General features: G+C 43.8%; 1 protein-coding gene across 1 annotated transcript in view; it reads left to right on the top strand.

Moving 5' to 3' along the window:
* Window positions 1–9209, top strand: part of LOC121865316 (insulin gene enhancer protein ISL-1-like) — a gene marked incomplete at its 3' end in the record, with an annotated part of 79037 nt that extends 69828 nt beyond the window's left edge. Inside the window, exons 5-6 of the mRNA XM_042364656.1 lie at window positions 6906–7146; window positions 9044–9209. Coding sequence (XP_042220590.1) covers window positions 6906–7146; window positions 9044–9209 — 407 coding nt within the window. The remainder of the gene's footprint in view (window positions 1–6905; window positions 7147–9043) is intronic.
* Between the last annotated feature and the right edge of the window lie 6140 nt (window positions 9210–15349).

Genomic DNA, 15349 nt, shown 5'->3' with positions numbered 1-15349 from the left:
CACTGTGGGGTGGATGAGGCACTGTGGGGTGGATGAGGCACTGTGGGTTTAGAACTAGTAGAGAGAGAGAGAGATCCTAAACAGCGTGAGATTTAACATCCACACTGACACACTGGCCATAAATAATAGAGTGTAATGGTTGTTAAGAGCGATAAACCAGGCAGGTCAAGTCGTTAATGGGCGCTCCATTAGGTAGGTCAATAGTAGTTCAAGTATTTACGAGTTACTGAAAGCGTTTCATGAGTGTGTGATTGGGGGGAACTCTCTACTAATGGGGCCACAGTCGTTATGGTTTAGTTAGGTTAGGTTAGGTTAGGTTAGGTTAGGTTAGGTTAGGTTAGGTTAGGTTGGGAACAGACAAGAGCTTCAATCTGTGGGAACTTCTGTTGACATGTGTTCTCGGCTGGCCACGTGTTCAGTGGGTGTTCTAACATGTGTTTTAAAGACCTGCGAACACTTGTCAGCGATCACCACACGCAATGCGCACGCAATTACGCACGCAGTCACGCATAACACACACGCATGTCGGGAATCGCAGCAGCAGTGGTGGGTGTTTGAGTATGTGGATGGGTGGGTGGGTGGATGGGTGGGTGGGTGGGTGGGTGGGTGGGTGGGTGAAGGTGATCGATACGGTGAGTGTGTTACTGTGGTTCCCACATTAAAACACCAACCTGGACAGACACACACACACACACACACACACACACACACCTTAACTAATAAATCCCTCGAGATAACGTCTATTTACAGTGCATTGGAGAGAGAGAGACTTCCTTAAATTACGTTATTCAAAGAAGAACAAATAACGAAAGGTAAATCATAATAATTAATGTATCCTGTGTGGGTGATGGGGTGGCAGTGTTATGTTAATGTGGTACACCTGGCAGGTATCGGCCGTGACCACACCACCAGATTACAGGTAACTATTGGCTGTAACACTACCTCTCTCTCTCTCTCTCTCTCTCTCTCTCTCTCTCTCTCTCTCTCTCTCCCTACCCCTCCCTCCCCGCATTCCGTCCGTCACGTTACGGCCAGTAGTCAGCTGGGACCGTCTCGCTCACCTGCCAATTACCTGACCGTCACTGACCTACTGGACCAAGGTGTCCTCTGATCTCCCTCCCCTTCCCTTTCTTCCATTTCCCTCCTCTCCCCTTCCCCTCACCCCTCACCCCCCCTCCTCCAATATTAACTTTTATGATGACTAATTCTAAGATTCTTTAAGAGTCTGTGGGAGGCTGTGGGAGTTTGTTGGAGTCTGTGGGAATCTGTGGGAGCCTGTGAAAAGCGGTTAGACTCACCCTGTTACAATGTCGAGTTGGATCTGTGTATTTTTCCCATAATCTGCGTTTACCTGCGTTTTGGGGTCCGTTACTGCTTAATTACAGGTATTTTACGAGTTATTAACGAGTGTGTGGTGAGAGACTGAGGTGAGGTTGTTTTCTACCGTGTATGTGTAAAAGAGAGAGTGGATTCGGGTATGTATGTATGTATGTATGTATGTATGTATGTATGTATGTATGTATGTATGTATGTATGTATGTATGTATGTATGTTACTACCACCACACCACACTACCCACTACCACACACACACAACCACTACCACTACTACTACCACCATCACTACCACCACTCGATGACGTGAACATGCGATTAAAAGGCTTTTAACTCCAACAATATATATTTATTTTTTCCTCCAAATTACAAATACATGATGTGTCCCCAGTTCTTGTTGTTGTTGTTGTAGTTGTTGTAGTTGTTGTTGTTGTAGTTGTAGTTATTGTTGTTGTTGTTGTTGTTGTTGTTGTTGTTGTTGTTGTATCGTTTGTTTACATATTTATTAAATATTTGGCTATTATTGTTTCTGTAGTTGTTGTAGTTGTTGTTGGTAATGGTGTTGTTGGTGGTGGTTGTGATGGTGGTGGTTGTGATGGTGGTGGTTGTGATGGTGGTGGTTGTGATGGTGGTGGTTGTGATGGTGGTGGTGGTGGTGGTTTGTGATGGTGGTGGTTGTAATGGTGGTGGTGGTGGTGGTTTGTGATGGTGGTGGGTGTGATGGTGGTAATGGTGTTGTTGGTGGTGGTTGTTGTTGTTGTGATGGTGGTGGTGGTGGTTGTGATGGTGGTGGTTGTGATGGTGGTGGTTGTGATGGTGGTGGTTGTTGTGATGGTGTAATGGTGTTGTTGGTGGTGGTGGTTGTGATGGTGGTGGTGGTGGTGGTTGTGGTGGTGGTGGTTGTGATGGTGATGGTGGTTGTTCCTATAACTGTAATATTTTTGTAGTTATTGTTCTCTTAATTGTTGTTATTGTTTTTAATTTTGTTAATGTTTTTACTAATTATATTTAGAGTTAAATTAAATATTTGACTTTGTTTTTATGTTGCGTTTTTGTATGATTATTATTATTATTACTATCATCATCATCATCATCATCATTATTATCCAGAACATTCATACATTAACAAACTCAAACATTGCATTCGAATTTACTTTGTTTTTGTTTTAATTTGTATAAAAATATTAAATAGTATGACGATAAAGTACATAAGCGTTTACAACTTGTTGATCCAAAATGAAATGCATTATCCGAATTAAAAGTGCAGTCAAATCGGACATTTTAAAACAATGCATTCTTTTTTTTTTTTACTTTGGAGGGTAGATGGGGGTTGATTAGAGGAGGGGGTAGAGGGGTGGAGGGTTGATTAGAGGAGGAGGGGGCTGAAGGAGGTAGTGAAGGAGGTGGGTGGATGGAAGGGGTGATGGGTGGAAGGAGAGAAGGAAGGAGGGACACTGAAGGGGAGGGCTGGGGGCAAGGGGGTGGGGCTGGAGGTGAGGGGGCTGGAGAGGTGGGGGTGGAGAGGTGAGGGGGCTGGAGGGTGAGGGGGCTGGAGGGTGAGGGAGGGGGGCGGAGGAACAGGGTGGGGAGGGGTTAAAATTCTTCGACTTTTAAATCTGTTGTCGAATTGTTCGGTAAATATTTGATGGTGTTAACAGAGAACCCTTCCAACGGTGATGGTGTTAACAGAGAACCCTTCCAACGGTGATGGTGTTAACAGAGACCTTCCAACGGTGATGGTGTTAACAGAGAACCCTTCCAACGGTCATTGTTAACAGAGAACCCTTCAACGGTGATGGTGGTAACAGAGAACCCTTCCAACGGTGATGGTGTTAACAGAACCCTTCAACGGTGATGGTGTTAACAGAGAACCCTTCCAACGGTGATGGTGTTAACAGAACCCTTCCAGCGGTGATGGTGTTAACAGAGAACCCTTCCAACGGTGATGGTGTTAACAGAGATTGTTGGTGTTGGAACCCTTCGTTGGTTTGTGGTGTGTTAACAGAGACCCTTCCAACGGTGATGGTGTTAACAGAGAACCCTTCCACGGTGATGGTGTTAACAGAGAACCCTTCCAACGGTGATGGTGTTAACAGAACCCTTCAACGGGTGGTAACAGAGAACCCTTCCAACGGTGATGGTGTTAACAGAGAACCCTTCCAACGGTGATGGTGTTAACAGAACCCTTCCAACGGTGATGGTGTTGTTCGGAAAGAACCCTTCAACAGTGATGGTGTTAACAGAGACCCTTCAACGGTGATGGTGTTAACAGACCCTTCAACGTGTGGTAACAGAGAACCCTTCCAACGGTGATGGTGTTAACAGAGACTTCCAACGGTGATGGTGTTAACAGAGAACCCTTCCAACGGTGATGGTGTTAACAGAGAACCCTTCCAACGGTCATGGTGTTAACAGAGAACCCTTCCAACGGTGATGGTGTTAACAGAGAACCCTTCCAACGGTGATGGTGTTAAGAGAACCTTCCAACGGTGATGGTGTTAACAGAGAACCCTTCCAACGGTGATGGTGTTAACAGAGACCTTCCAACGGTGATGGTGTTAACAGAGAACCCTTCAACGGTGATGGTGTTAACAGAGAACCCTTCCAACGGTGATGGTGTTAACAGAGAACCCTCAACGGTGATGGTGTTAACAGAGAACCCTTCCAACGGTGATGGTGTTAACAGCCTCCGGTGTGGTGTTACAGAGACCCTTCCAACGGTGATGGTGTTAACAGAGAACCCTTCCAACGGTCATGGTGTTAACAGAGAACCCTTCCAACGGTGATGGTAACAGAAAACCCTTCAACGGTGATGGTGTTAACAGAGAACCCTTCCAACGGTGATGGTGTTAACAGAGAACCCTTCAACGGTCATGGTGTTAACAGAGACCCTTCCAACGGTGATGGTGTTAACAGAGAACCCTCCAACGGTGATGGTGTTAACAGAGAACCCTTCCAACGGTGATGGTGTTAACAGAGAAACCCTTCCAACGGTGATGGTGTTAACAGAGAACTTCCAACGGTGATGGTGTTAACAGAGAACCCTTCCAACGGTGATGGTGTTAACAGAGACCCTTCCAACGGTGATGGAACAGAGAACCCTCCAACGGTGATGGTGTTAACAGAGAACCCTTCAACGGTGATGGTGTTAACAGAGACCCTTCACGGTCATGGTGTTAACAGAACCCTTCCAACGGTGATGGTGTTAACAGAGAACCCTTCCAACGGTGATGGTGTTAACAGAACCCTTCAGCAGTGATGGTGTTAACAGAACCCTTCCAACGGTGATGGTGTTAACAGAGAACCCTTCCAACGGTGATGGTGTTAACAGAGAACTTCCAACGGTGATGGTGTTAACAGAGAACCCTTCAACGGTGATGGTGTTAACAGAGAACCCTTCCAACGGTCATGGTGTTAACAGAGACCCTTCCAACGGTGATGGTTTAACAGCTCACGGTGATGGTGTAACAGAGAACCCTTCCAACGGTGATGGTGTTAACAGAGAACCCTTCAACGGTGATGGTGTTAACAGAGAACCCTTCCAACGGTGATGGTAACAGAACGGGTAACAGAGAACCCTTCCAACGGTCATGGTGTTAACAGGGAACCCTTCCAACGGTGATGGTGTTAACAGAGACCCTCCGGTATGGTGTAGAGAACCCTTCCAACGGTCATGGTGTTAACAGAGAACCATTCCAACGGTGATGGTGTTAACAGAGAACCCTTCCAACGGTCATGGTGTAACAGAACCCTTCCAACGGTGATGGTGTTAACAGAACCCTCCAACGGTCATGGTGTTAACAGAGAACCCTTCCAACGGTGATGGTGTTAACAGAGAACCCTTCCAACGGTCATGGTGTTAACAGACTGTGGTGTTAACAGAGAACCCTTCAACGGTGATGGTGTTAACAGAGAACCCTTCCAACGGTGATGGTGTTAACAGAGAACCCTTCCAACGGTCATGGTGTTAACAGAGACCATTCCAACGGTGATGGTGTTAACAGAGAACCCTTCAACGGCGGTGTAACAGAGAACCCTTCCAACGGTGATGGTGTTAACAGAGAACCCTTCCAACGGTGATGGTGTTAACAGAGAACCCTTCAACGGTGATGGTGTTAACAGAGAACCCTTCCACGGTGATGGTGTAACGACCTTCACGTGGTGAAGCCTTCCAACGGCGATGGGTTAACAGAACCCTTCACGGTGTGGTGTTAACAGAGAACCCTTCCAACGGCGATGGTGTTAAAGAGCCTTCACAGCAGTGTTAAAGAACCCTTCCAACGGTGATGGTGTTAACAGAGAACCATTCCAACGGTGATGGTGTTAACAGAGAACCCTTCCAACGGCGTGTTAACAGAGAACCCTTCCAACGGTGATGGTGTTAACAGAGAACCCTTCCAACGGTGATGGTGTTAACAGAGAACCCTTCCAACGGTCATGGTGTTAACAGAGAACCATTCCAACGGTGATGGTGTTAACAGAGAACCTTCCAACGGCGGTGTTAACAGAGAACCCTTCCAACGGTGATGGTGTTAACAGCTTCCGGTGTTAAGAGAACCCTTCCAACGGTCATGGTGTTACCAAGGTGTATAACCTACCCTTCCCAGCTACCTTCCCATTACCCCCTTTTCCCCTTTCCACCTCTTCCACTTAACTCCTGTTACTTTCCTCCTTTCTCCTTCCTTCTGCTACGCCCCTTCCTTCCCCTTCCTCATGCCTTACCCCTTACCCTCTCCTTCTCGCTGCCTTCCCTCCCTTCTTTCCTCCTTCCTCTTCCTTTACCCTCACCCCTCCCCTCCCTACCTTCAACCCTTCCTCTTCGCTCTGCCTCGCTCCCCCCCCTCCCCTTATCAAACGCCTTACCTACCTTCTCCACTCTTCTTCCCTTTCCCTCGCTCCCTCCTTCCTTCCCCCTATCTCCACCCCTGCGCCCCACCCGCCGCCCCACCCGCCGCCCCCCCTCCGCCGCCCCATCACGCCACACCGTAACTCATACAGTAACAACACAACACACACACTGACCATCAAACTGGCGTGAGATGTTGTTGTGACCTAACCACACACTAAGTCCGTTCAAGTTATCGCGTGGACAAACAGCCGGACATACTGACAGACAAGCGGAAGGAGGGAGAGCTGATTCCCAAGTTCCTCCTAGACGACGAGGCATAAGAAATAAGGTTAGGTTAGGTTAGGTTAAGGAGGCAGGGTGATGCATTTCTTCAGGCTAATTTGCTTAAGTGAATTGATTGATTTTTATTTTGGAATTTCATTTATTGTAGCGTATAAGACCTCGGGATAATGTTATGAACCTATTATTATTATTATTATTATTATTATTATTATTATTATTATTATTATTATTATTATTATTATCATTAATTATTATTAATCTAAGTAGTAATAATATTGCTTTATTGTCATTAGTATCAAATGTATTACTATTACTATCTCATTATCATTACTGACATTATTATTATTACCATGAAAATCACCACCACCATAACTACTATCACCACCATGGCCATCAACCAGACACACACACTAACACTTCCTCTCCTCCTTCCCTCACAGAAGAACCTGAGCCAGCGTCCCACCAGACCGGCAGTAGACCCAGGGGCAGCAGTACGGGGGTAACTTCTTCAGGAGGAGACAGAGGCAGCGATAGAGGCAGCGATAGAGGCGGAGGAGGAGGAGGTGCTGGAGGTGGTGTAAGCCTAGGCAGGAGAGACACAACAGGCAGAGTGCACAAGAGTGAAGGAAAGCCCACTGAAGTACGGACGGTGTTGACAGAGAAACAGCTACATACGCTGAGGTAGGCATAGTGGGCTCGAGACCTTCTCCTGATGATTCTGGTGATGTGACCCCTACTCACTGCTCCTACTCCTACTCAACCACCCCTCTCCTGCTACTCCTACTCCCTCCAACACCACCCTACTCCTGCTACTCCCTACTCCTACTCCAACACCACCCCTACTCCTGCTACTCCCACTCCTACTCAACACCACCCCTACTCCTGCTCCTACTCCTACTCAACAGCACCTCTCCTGCTACTCCTACAAACACCACCCCTACTCCTGCTACTCCTCTCCTCCAACAGCACCCACTCCTCCTGCTACTCCTACTCAACAGCACCCCTCACCTCCTGCTACTCCTCACTCCTCTCAACAACCCTACTCCTGTCTCCTCTCCTACCCAACACCACCCCTACTCCTGCTCTCCTCTCCTCCTCCAACAGCACTCTCCTATCTCTCCTTTACCCCTACTCCTGCTACTCCTACTAAACACCACCACTAACACCACCACTACTACTCTACTACTACTGTAGCCTAAACCCCACCTGCTTGCTGGAGTGTGTGTGTGTGTGTGTGTGTGTGTGTGTGTGTGTGTGTGTGTGTGTGTGTGTGTGTGTGTGTGTGTGTGTGTGTGTGTGTGTGTGTGTGTGTGTGTGGAGGAGCAGTGAAGGGTTCTATTTGTATATGAGGATGGATGGATGGATGGATGGATGGATGGATGGATGGATGGATGGAGGAGTGAATAGATGGATGGATAACAACAATCAAGAATAATCATACTAACAACCACTAAAACAACAACAACCAACAACAACAACCACAATCTCCTGATAACTTTGCCCAAAATTATGGAAACAAGACTAAAACCCTTCTCTCTCCTCTTCCTCCCTACCTCACTCCCCTCACAAACAAACAAACAAACAAACACAAACACAAACAAAAACAAACAAGCCACCAGAATCAGTAGGAGAAGGATTCGGTTCCATTATGACTAACTAACTATGGCAGTGAAGAAATTAATTTGTCTCTTTATTTCTTCTATAATGTTAATGTTTTTGTTTTGAATTAAGTGTTGTTTTCTATAATGTTTTTGTTTGTTTTTGTTTGGAATTAATTTTGTCGTTTTGTTTGAGATTTTTATTTTATTTTTAGGTTTTATTTTATTTATTATTGTTACTCTCTCTCTCTCTCTCTCTCTCTCTCTCTCTCTCTCTCTCTCTCTCTCTCTCTCTCTCTCTCTCTCTCTCTCTCTCTCTCTCTCTCCCTTCTTTGTGTCTCTGTCTGTCTATCTGTCTGTCTGTCTCTCTGTGTCTCTATCTGTCTGTCTACCTATCTGTCTGTCTGTCTGTCTCTCTGTATCTCTCTCTCTATCTGTCTGTCTGTCTGTCTGTCTGTCTCTCTCTCATCAAAAGATAACTTCTTTCCTCTTCGTCTTTACCTAAAATAAATATATTAGGAATAATTATTAGCTAAGTTATCCTCCCTTTTTCTAAGATAACAAAAACGAAAGTACGTGTTATTAATTAAGCTTACAGTGAATGATAACACAGGTGCAATAGATTTTTTTTCAAACACTTGTTATCCAAATTTGTTATCTCAGATTATCACAAGTAGATTACAGGTGTTATTTTTTTTATGCTATTTTATCCTGTTACCTGTTGAAGGATAACCAGATATCAGAAGAACGATAACAAGTGTTAGTTTTTAAAGCTTCTGTTATCTAAATCTAAATTTATATATAAGTAAAAAAAAATTCCACCTAAGTCAATAAGAAAGAAAAAGACACCTCATCTCCCCCTCCAAAAAACACCTGTCTTATGAACCAATTAAGAATCACCTATGTTATCTAAGCTCTCCCTCCCTACTACCTATGATAACCAGAAGACGTGTGTGTGTATGATACCACCCCTCATATAGAACCTGTTACGCGGCGAATCCCCGGCCGGACGCTCTGATGAAGGAACAGTTAGTGGAGATGACGGGACTGTCGCCCAGGGTGATCCGGGTGTGGTTCCAGAACAAGAGGTGTAAGGACAAGAAGCGGGCGATCTTTATGAAGCAGGCGGCCCTACACCAGGAGAAGGTGAGTACCCAGGTCCTCGTGTTGTGGTTTGGTTTGGTTTTGTAGGTTTTTTGGAAGTCTCTACTGTGGTGTGGAGGGTTTGGGAGGGCGTGGGGAGGGATGTGGGAGGGTGTGGGAAGGTAAAGAATGATGTATGAAGGTGTGGGAAGGTAGAGGAGGTGTGGGAAGGTAGGGGAGGTGTGGGAAGGTAGGGAAGTATGAAGGAAGGCATAGGTGAGGGAGGTCATTATATTGATCTGCACTTGTTTGTAAGGTTAATCTGATAGGTTTAAGAGTTCGTTGTCATCGTTATGTGGCGTTCTTCTGTAAGTCTTCCTCCTCTGAGTTTATTTTGGTGTAGTCTGTGATGGTGAGGTATTCGTGACCTCTTGTGTGACCTGTTTTGACCTGTTGACTTCATATGGGTTGTTTTTTCCCTCTTCTGCGACCTGTTTTGAACTCTGCGACATCTCAGTTAGTCGGTGAGATATTATACAATGGATTCACTTGTGAGCTTTCCCCATCTGAATGTCTTCTGTGAGTTAATCAAAGATGTGAAACTTTTCTGTTGGAGAGAGCGAGAGGGAACGAGTTTGGTGACGAAGTTGAAGGGGGCAAGAATGAAGCAGCACTAAATTAAACATCATCCCGAGTGAATACAAACTCTGCCCACGAAGAGTTACCATGGCAGAGTAAATATCAAACTAGTAGAGTCAGTACCGGACTTAGGGGTTGAGGGGCCCCTGGGCGACACCTAGCAGTGGGGGGTCCCCTGCTGACAACTGAAAATAAATATAGGTAATATCTAAGGTCAATAGAAACAATAAAATCTAGTAATAATGACACATTTACAAGCTACTTATTCCATTCAAAGAAAGTGTATACATTCATTTACAAATGCACTTTTCGTGATTTTTTTTCTATCAAATAAACGTATCACATTGTCAAATGGAAGTTCTCATGAAGTGTCTGACTCGGTGCTTAATAGCATCAGATTGTTGAGTCTCTCCTGGCGCATCGTGGCCCTCAGCCTGTTTTTAATCAGTTTCATTTTTGAGAAGGAACGCTCCCCGGTATCATTGGAGACCATTAACACCAGATACATCATCAAAACCGTTTCTACATTTGGAAATGCTGATTGTAAGCCATCATTTTCCTTTATACTTCTGTAATAAAACGACTCATTGGGATCATCAGCGGCTTTTGCACACAACTTTACCAGAGACGAGAATTGAATCATTTCATTGGATGTTTTCATCAATATCTTTTCCATAAGTTTGCAGAAGATTTTCTGTAGCAGAATGAATGGCATCGGCTGACATGGTTTCCAGATTGCTTAAAAAGCCAAAGCGCTCCTTCACCAACGTGTATGCAGAAATCCTTCCGTTTAGGGATACCACGAGGTGATCAATGACTGTGAGGAAACATTTTGTTCGGAAATTGTCTCATGGACTGAGATCCACTTCACTTGAACGTCCATAATCCAGTGGAGCGAGCCGTACGTTTGATCGCCTCTGACGACCTGAATGGACAAACTCAGTGCTTCCTGCCAGATCATTTGCTTTTTCCTCATAGGCATCAAAACTGTCTCGCTTTCTTTTAACGAAACATTTCAAGGAAACCAGCGAATTTACTGCTGATTGAAGAATTAGTTTTGGATCTTGAAGAAGTTTGTGTGGTGTAGTGTTAACTTATTTATACAGCCTTTTTATTATTTTATCATAATCTCTGTGTTAAATAAGTTAAATCAGTTCACCAAACATGAGTTTCAGTAGGAAATATTTGTGGCGGCCTGGTGGAGTTACGGTAAGTGGTGCACAGTGAGTGTTAGGCAATCTGTTCCACTTGTTTATCGCTCTGTGGTAAAGGTTTTAAAAACTTTTTTTTTACAATGTTGTGGACGGGCCCTAGATATGGGGGGCCTCTAGATGTGGGGAGGCCCTAGATATGGGGGGCCTCTAGATGTGGGGGGGCCCTAGGGGTGAATTACTCTAGTTACCACTGGAGACTGTCTCACGTCATCGTTTTCTATAACATCCGGTAAACTGTGTTATCATTACGTCAACACTCACCATGGTAATACTTGGCTAATGTTCGTTTGATTTGCGTGTAGAATTTATGTGGCCTTTGTTAAATGTTTATCAAACCTGCCAAGTTATGGGCAAGATAGTGCATGAAAACCAGAAGACTTAGGTTGAGATAAACTCGAACTGAGACAGACAGACAGACAGACAGACAGACAGACAGACAGACAGACATAGACAAAAGCTCAACATCGACGTCACACGAACAAGTAATAACCAAACAAAGAGACATCAATCAGAGGAACTCATGTGACTACAAACACACACACACACACAGATAATAAAAGACATAAATAAATAAAGGAGGCATGAGATATAATGGACGATAACCATCATTCTAGAAAGAGTATGAACGATGCCTTAAAAGGGTACGACTATTGAGTACGTGGTGAGTATATTTCGGTAGCACTTAAGGGAGGGGTGGGTGAGGGGGGGAGGGAGGGGAGGGGGGGAAGGTAGGGGAGGAAGGAGGAGGGGAGGAAATGGGAGGAGAAAGGTGGGGGAAAGGAGGGGAGGAAGGAGAAGGAAGGTAAGGAAGGAAGGAGAAGGGATGGAAGGAGGAAGGTAATGGGAGGAAGGAGGAAGGGAAGAAGAAAGATGAGGTTTCAATATTAAAAAAAATCCCAGCGTATCACAGTCTATCCCAGCATATCACAGCCTATCCCAGCATATCACAGTCTATCCCAGCATATCACAGCCTATCCCAGCATATCACAGCCTATCCTAGCATATCACAGTCTATCCCAGCATATCACAGCCTATCCTAGCATACCACAGCACCAAGAATCATAAAACTACGAGGAAAATCCCAGCATATCACAGCATTATAAAAGCATTATAACAACGTGTGCATGTACGTAGTCCCCCCAACTTGCGTGTTTACAATAAAAAAACACTTACTTCGGTTTGTATTTTGTCGTTCGGTTACCTTACCTTTACGAGAACCTGATCAAAGTAATTATACTTTTACGATAGTTTGAGCTGGTAATTATACTTTTACGATAGTTTGATCTGGTAATTACGATGTTTTTGAGAGATTTAGTAATGTAATAGAGAGGAGATTTTAAGAGTCGTTTATGGATTTGGTGTTTGAGAGAAGTTGAACACCTGGCCATGTGTTAATTGATGCAGGTGTGTGTGTGTGTGTGTGTGTGTGTGTGTGTGTGTGTGTGTGTGTGTGTGTGTGTGTGTGTGTGTCCGTCCGTCAGTCAGGCACTCACATGCGGTGGGTCGTATCAACAGTAATTACTCGCCATTAAATGTGTAATATAGTAATTCAGTGTTGAGTACTGCTCGTTATACTGGGGAGATTAAGTGTAATAACCTCCCCAAAAGTGGCCCTCCCCTTCAACTCTTCTCTCTCCCCTCTTCCCTTCTTCCTCCCTCTCCCCTCCCTTATCTCCCTTTCTTCACCCTTTTAACTCTCTCCCTTCCCCCTCCCAGAAACAGTTGTAATACTTATGAGCGAAGGAGGTATTGAATGACGTCACGGGGTATTGTTACGTCATTTCCGGTTGGGGTTCCACCACCTCGTGACCCGGAATGACCTGGGTTTGTGAGTGTGTGGGGAATGAGGTCAGGGGGAGGGGAGGGGAAGGGGAAGGCTATTGTATAAGAGCAATTAACTGGAATCATTGTCCCTCTCCTCTTCTTCCCCTCCTCCTCCTTCTTCCTTCTCCTCCTCCTCCTCTTCCCTCATTCTCACCACTCCCATTTCCTTCTTCTATCAACACTTCTCTTCTCCCCTTACTCTCTTACTATCTTCCCTCTTCCCTTTCTTTTCTTGTTCCCCTTATCTTCCTTTTTTATCATCTACATACTTTCTCCCCTTCGTCTTCTGTTTTCTCTTACCTTTTTTCCTTCCTTCGCCATTCTCTCTCTCTCTCTGTCCGGTTGACGCTCTTCCTTCGTCTCTCTGTGAAATAATAATAATAATAATAATAATAATAATAATAATAATAATAATAACAACAATAACAATAATAATAATAATAATAATAATAATAATAATAATAATAATCGATTTATTGAAAGAAATTAGCAGCCCAAAAAGATTGAGAATATATACTCGTACAGTCAAGAGAGATGGGAATGGGTCACTTGATCGACAAATAAAATACAAGTAACATATAAGTGGGTATAACTATAATATATAATAACAAGGTGGGGCAAAGGTCATACTATAGGGCAATTCAACATAATAACACTGCAAAAGTAAGATTGGCTGGGTGCTCTTTGTAGTGTGTGTGTGTGTGTGTGTGTGTGTGTGTGTGTGACTGTGTGTGTGTGACTGTGTTTGTGTATTTCTCTCACTCTAAAACAATTTCAATCTAAAAATATTTTTCTCACATACAAAAATATTAACCTATAACCAAACCCTCAAGACACTATTTTCAAAGAGCATTATAGCCATTTCTCCCTTCTTATTATATAGATTTGTCCATATTTTAAAGAATTATCGAGTACAGGTGAACCAAATTCCTTCAATATACAGGTAATATTCATCTCTGGGATAATGGATGACTTTCTTGTGTTCTGGAGCGAATATTATTATTATTTTTTTTTTACTTTGTTATTGTTTTGTTCTTTTTGTTGTTCTTTGTTGGGTTTTTCTTCTGTTTATTTATTCTCTCTGTTATTTTGTTCTCTCTATCATTTTGTTCTTTGTCTTTTTGTTCTTGTTCACCTCGTTTCTTCTTTCTCTATTTTGTTCTTGTTCTTTTGTTCTTCGTCTTGTTCTTGCTCTTGTGGTTGTTCTTCTGTCTCTATAGCTACTCTCTCTATCTCTTTCCTTCTTCTCTTTCTCTTTATGTCTGTCTGTCAGTCTTAACCCTTTCTGATCCATTCCTTACTTATTCTCCTCTTTCTCCTATCTCTGTTCCCCTCACTCGCGGTCTTCAGCATTCCCCCTCACCCCTCGTCATCATCCCCTTTTCTTCTCCTCTTCCATTACTCTCCCCTCTCTTATTCCTCTTTCCCCTTGACCCGTAATCCAAACCCTTTCTCATCTTTCCCCTTTTACTCTTCCCCTCACTCTCCTTTTCCCTCCCTTTCTTCCCCTCGCCGGTTCTTGTGTCCGGCGCCTCACGCAGGATCCAGCAGTGTCCGGATGTCTTTTGTGAGCGTCTGGCGGGCGTGTGTCCGGCAGGCTTTCGACCGCCCGGCAAGAAACACAAGGCGGCTTGCCAGAATAAGTCGGAGGCATTCCTGGGAAAAAAAAGACCTTAACACCCCTCTAAGGGATTCCTAGAAAAAAAAAAGGAAATCTAGCTAAAAAGAATGAATGGGACTGACAGACCAGACAGACGGACAGATAGACAAGACAGTTAGACAGACAGACAGACAGGACAAACTTATAATCAAAACAGACAAAAAATGACAGAGGATAAGACACAAAAATAAAGACTCGTAGTATAAAAAAAATAGTTTTTCATGAGTATAAATATTGACGATATCATAAGGGAAGAAAAATGCCAATATTGACTTATTTGGAATGTGAAAAATGTCATCTATTTGGCACTTACGTCACAGCTCATGCAGGTTCCAAACCAGGTCAGATCACTCAACACCAGATCACCTTTAAGATCAATGTAAGTATTGTAGATATCGTCAACAGCCGTACATAGCGATCGTTACTGTCCACTGATATCGCAATTAAGATTATACATATCGCAAATAAAGTTATATAGATATCATAAGAAAGATCACGATACAATTACTACTTTAGAATATGATTGACTTAGACTGACACACTAAATGGGCGAATCAACGGGAGTTTAACCCTCATACGCGTGGGTTCTGACAGATCAACAAGATAACTGTCAACCTAAGCCACCATCTTTGTCCAGCTCTCACCTTAAGTTACCATAAGATAAAATATTACACACGACTTTTTTTTTTTGAGAATTCGTCGATTTTTAACATAACTTAAGAGTCCTTTTTTTTACCTCAATACTTTACCAAATTCTTGTATCTCGTGTAGTTCTGTAGTTTACGAAAATAAATCAAGGTTAGTCTTGCCATTTTACGATTACAACTACGAGGAAATGATAACTACAACAGTATAACAACGTGGTT

This window comes from Homarus americanus, unplaced genomic scaffold (genome assembly GCF_018991925.1).
Source record: "Homarus americanus isolate GMGI-L3 unplaced genomic scaffold, GMGI_Hamer_2.0 scaffold15945, whole genome shotgun sequence".
In the NCBI taxonomy this organism is placed as follows: Eukaryota; Metazoa; Arthropoda; class Malacostraca; order Decapoda; family Nephropidae; genus Homarus; species Homarus americanus.
The sequence above is the reverse complement of the archived record's forward strand: the minus strand, read 5'-3'. Positions and strand labels throughout refer to the sequence as shown.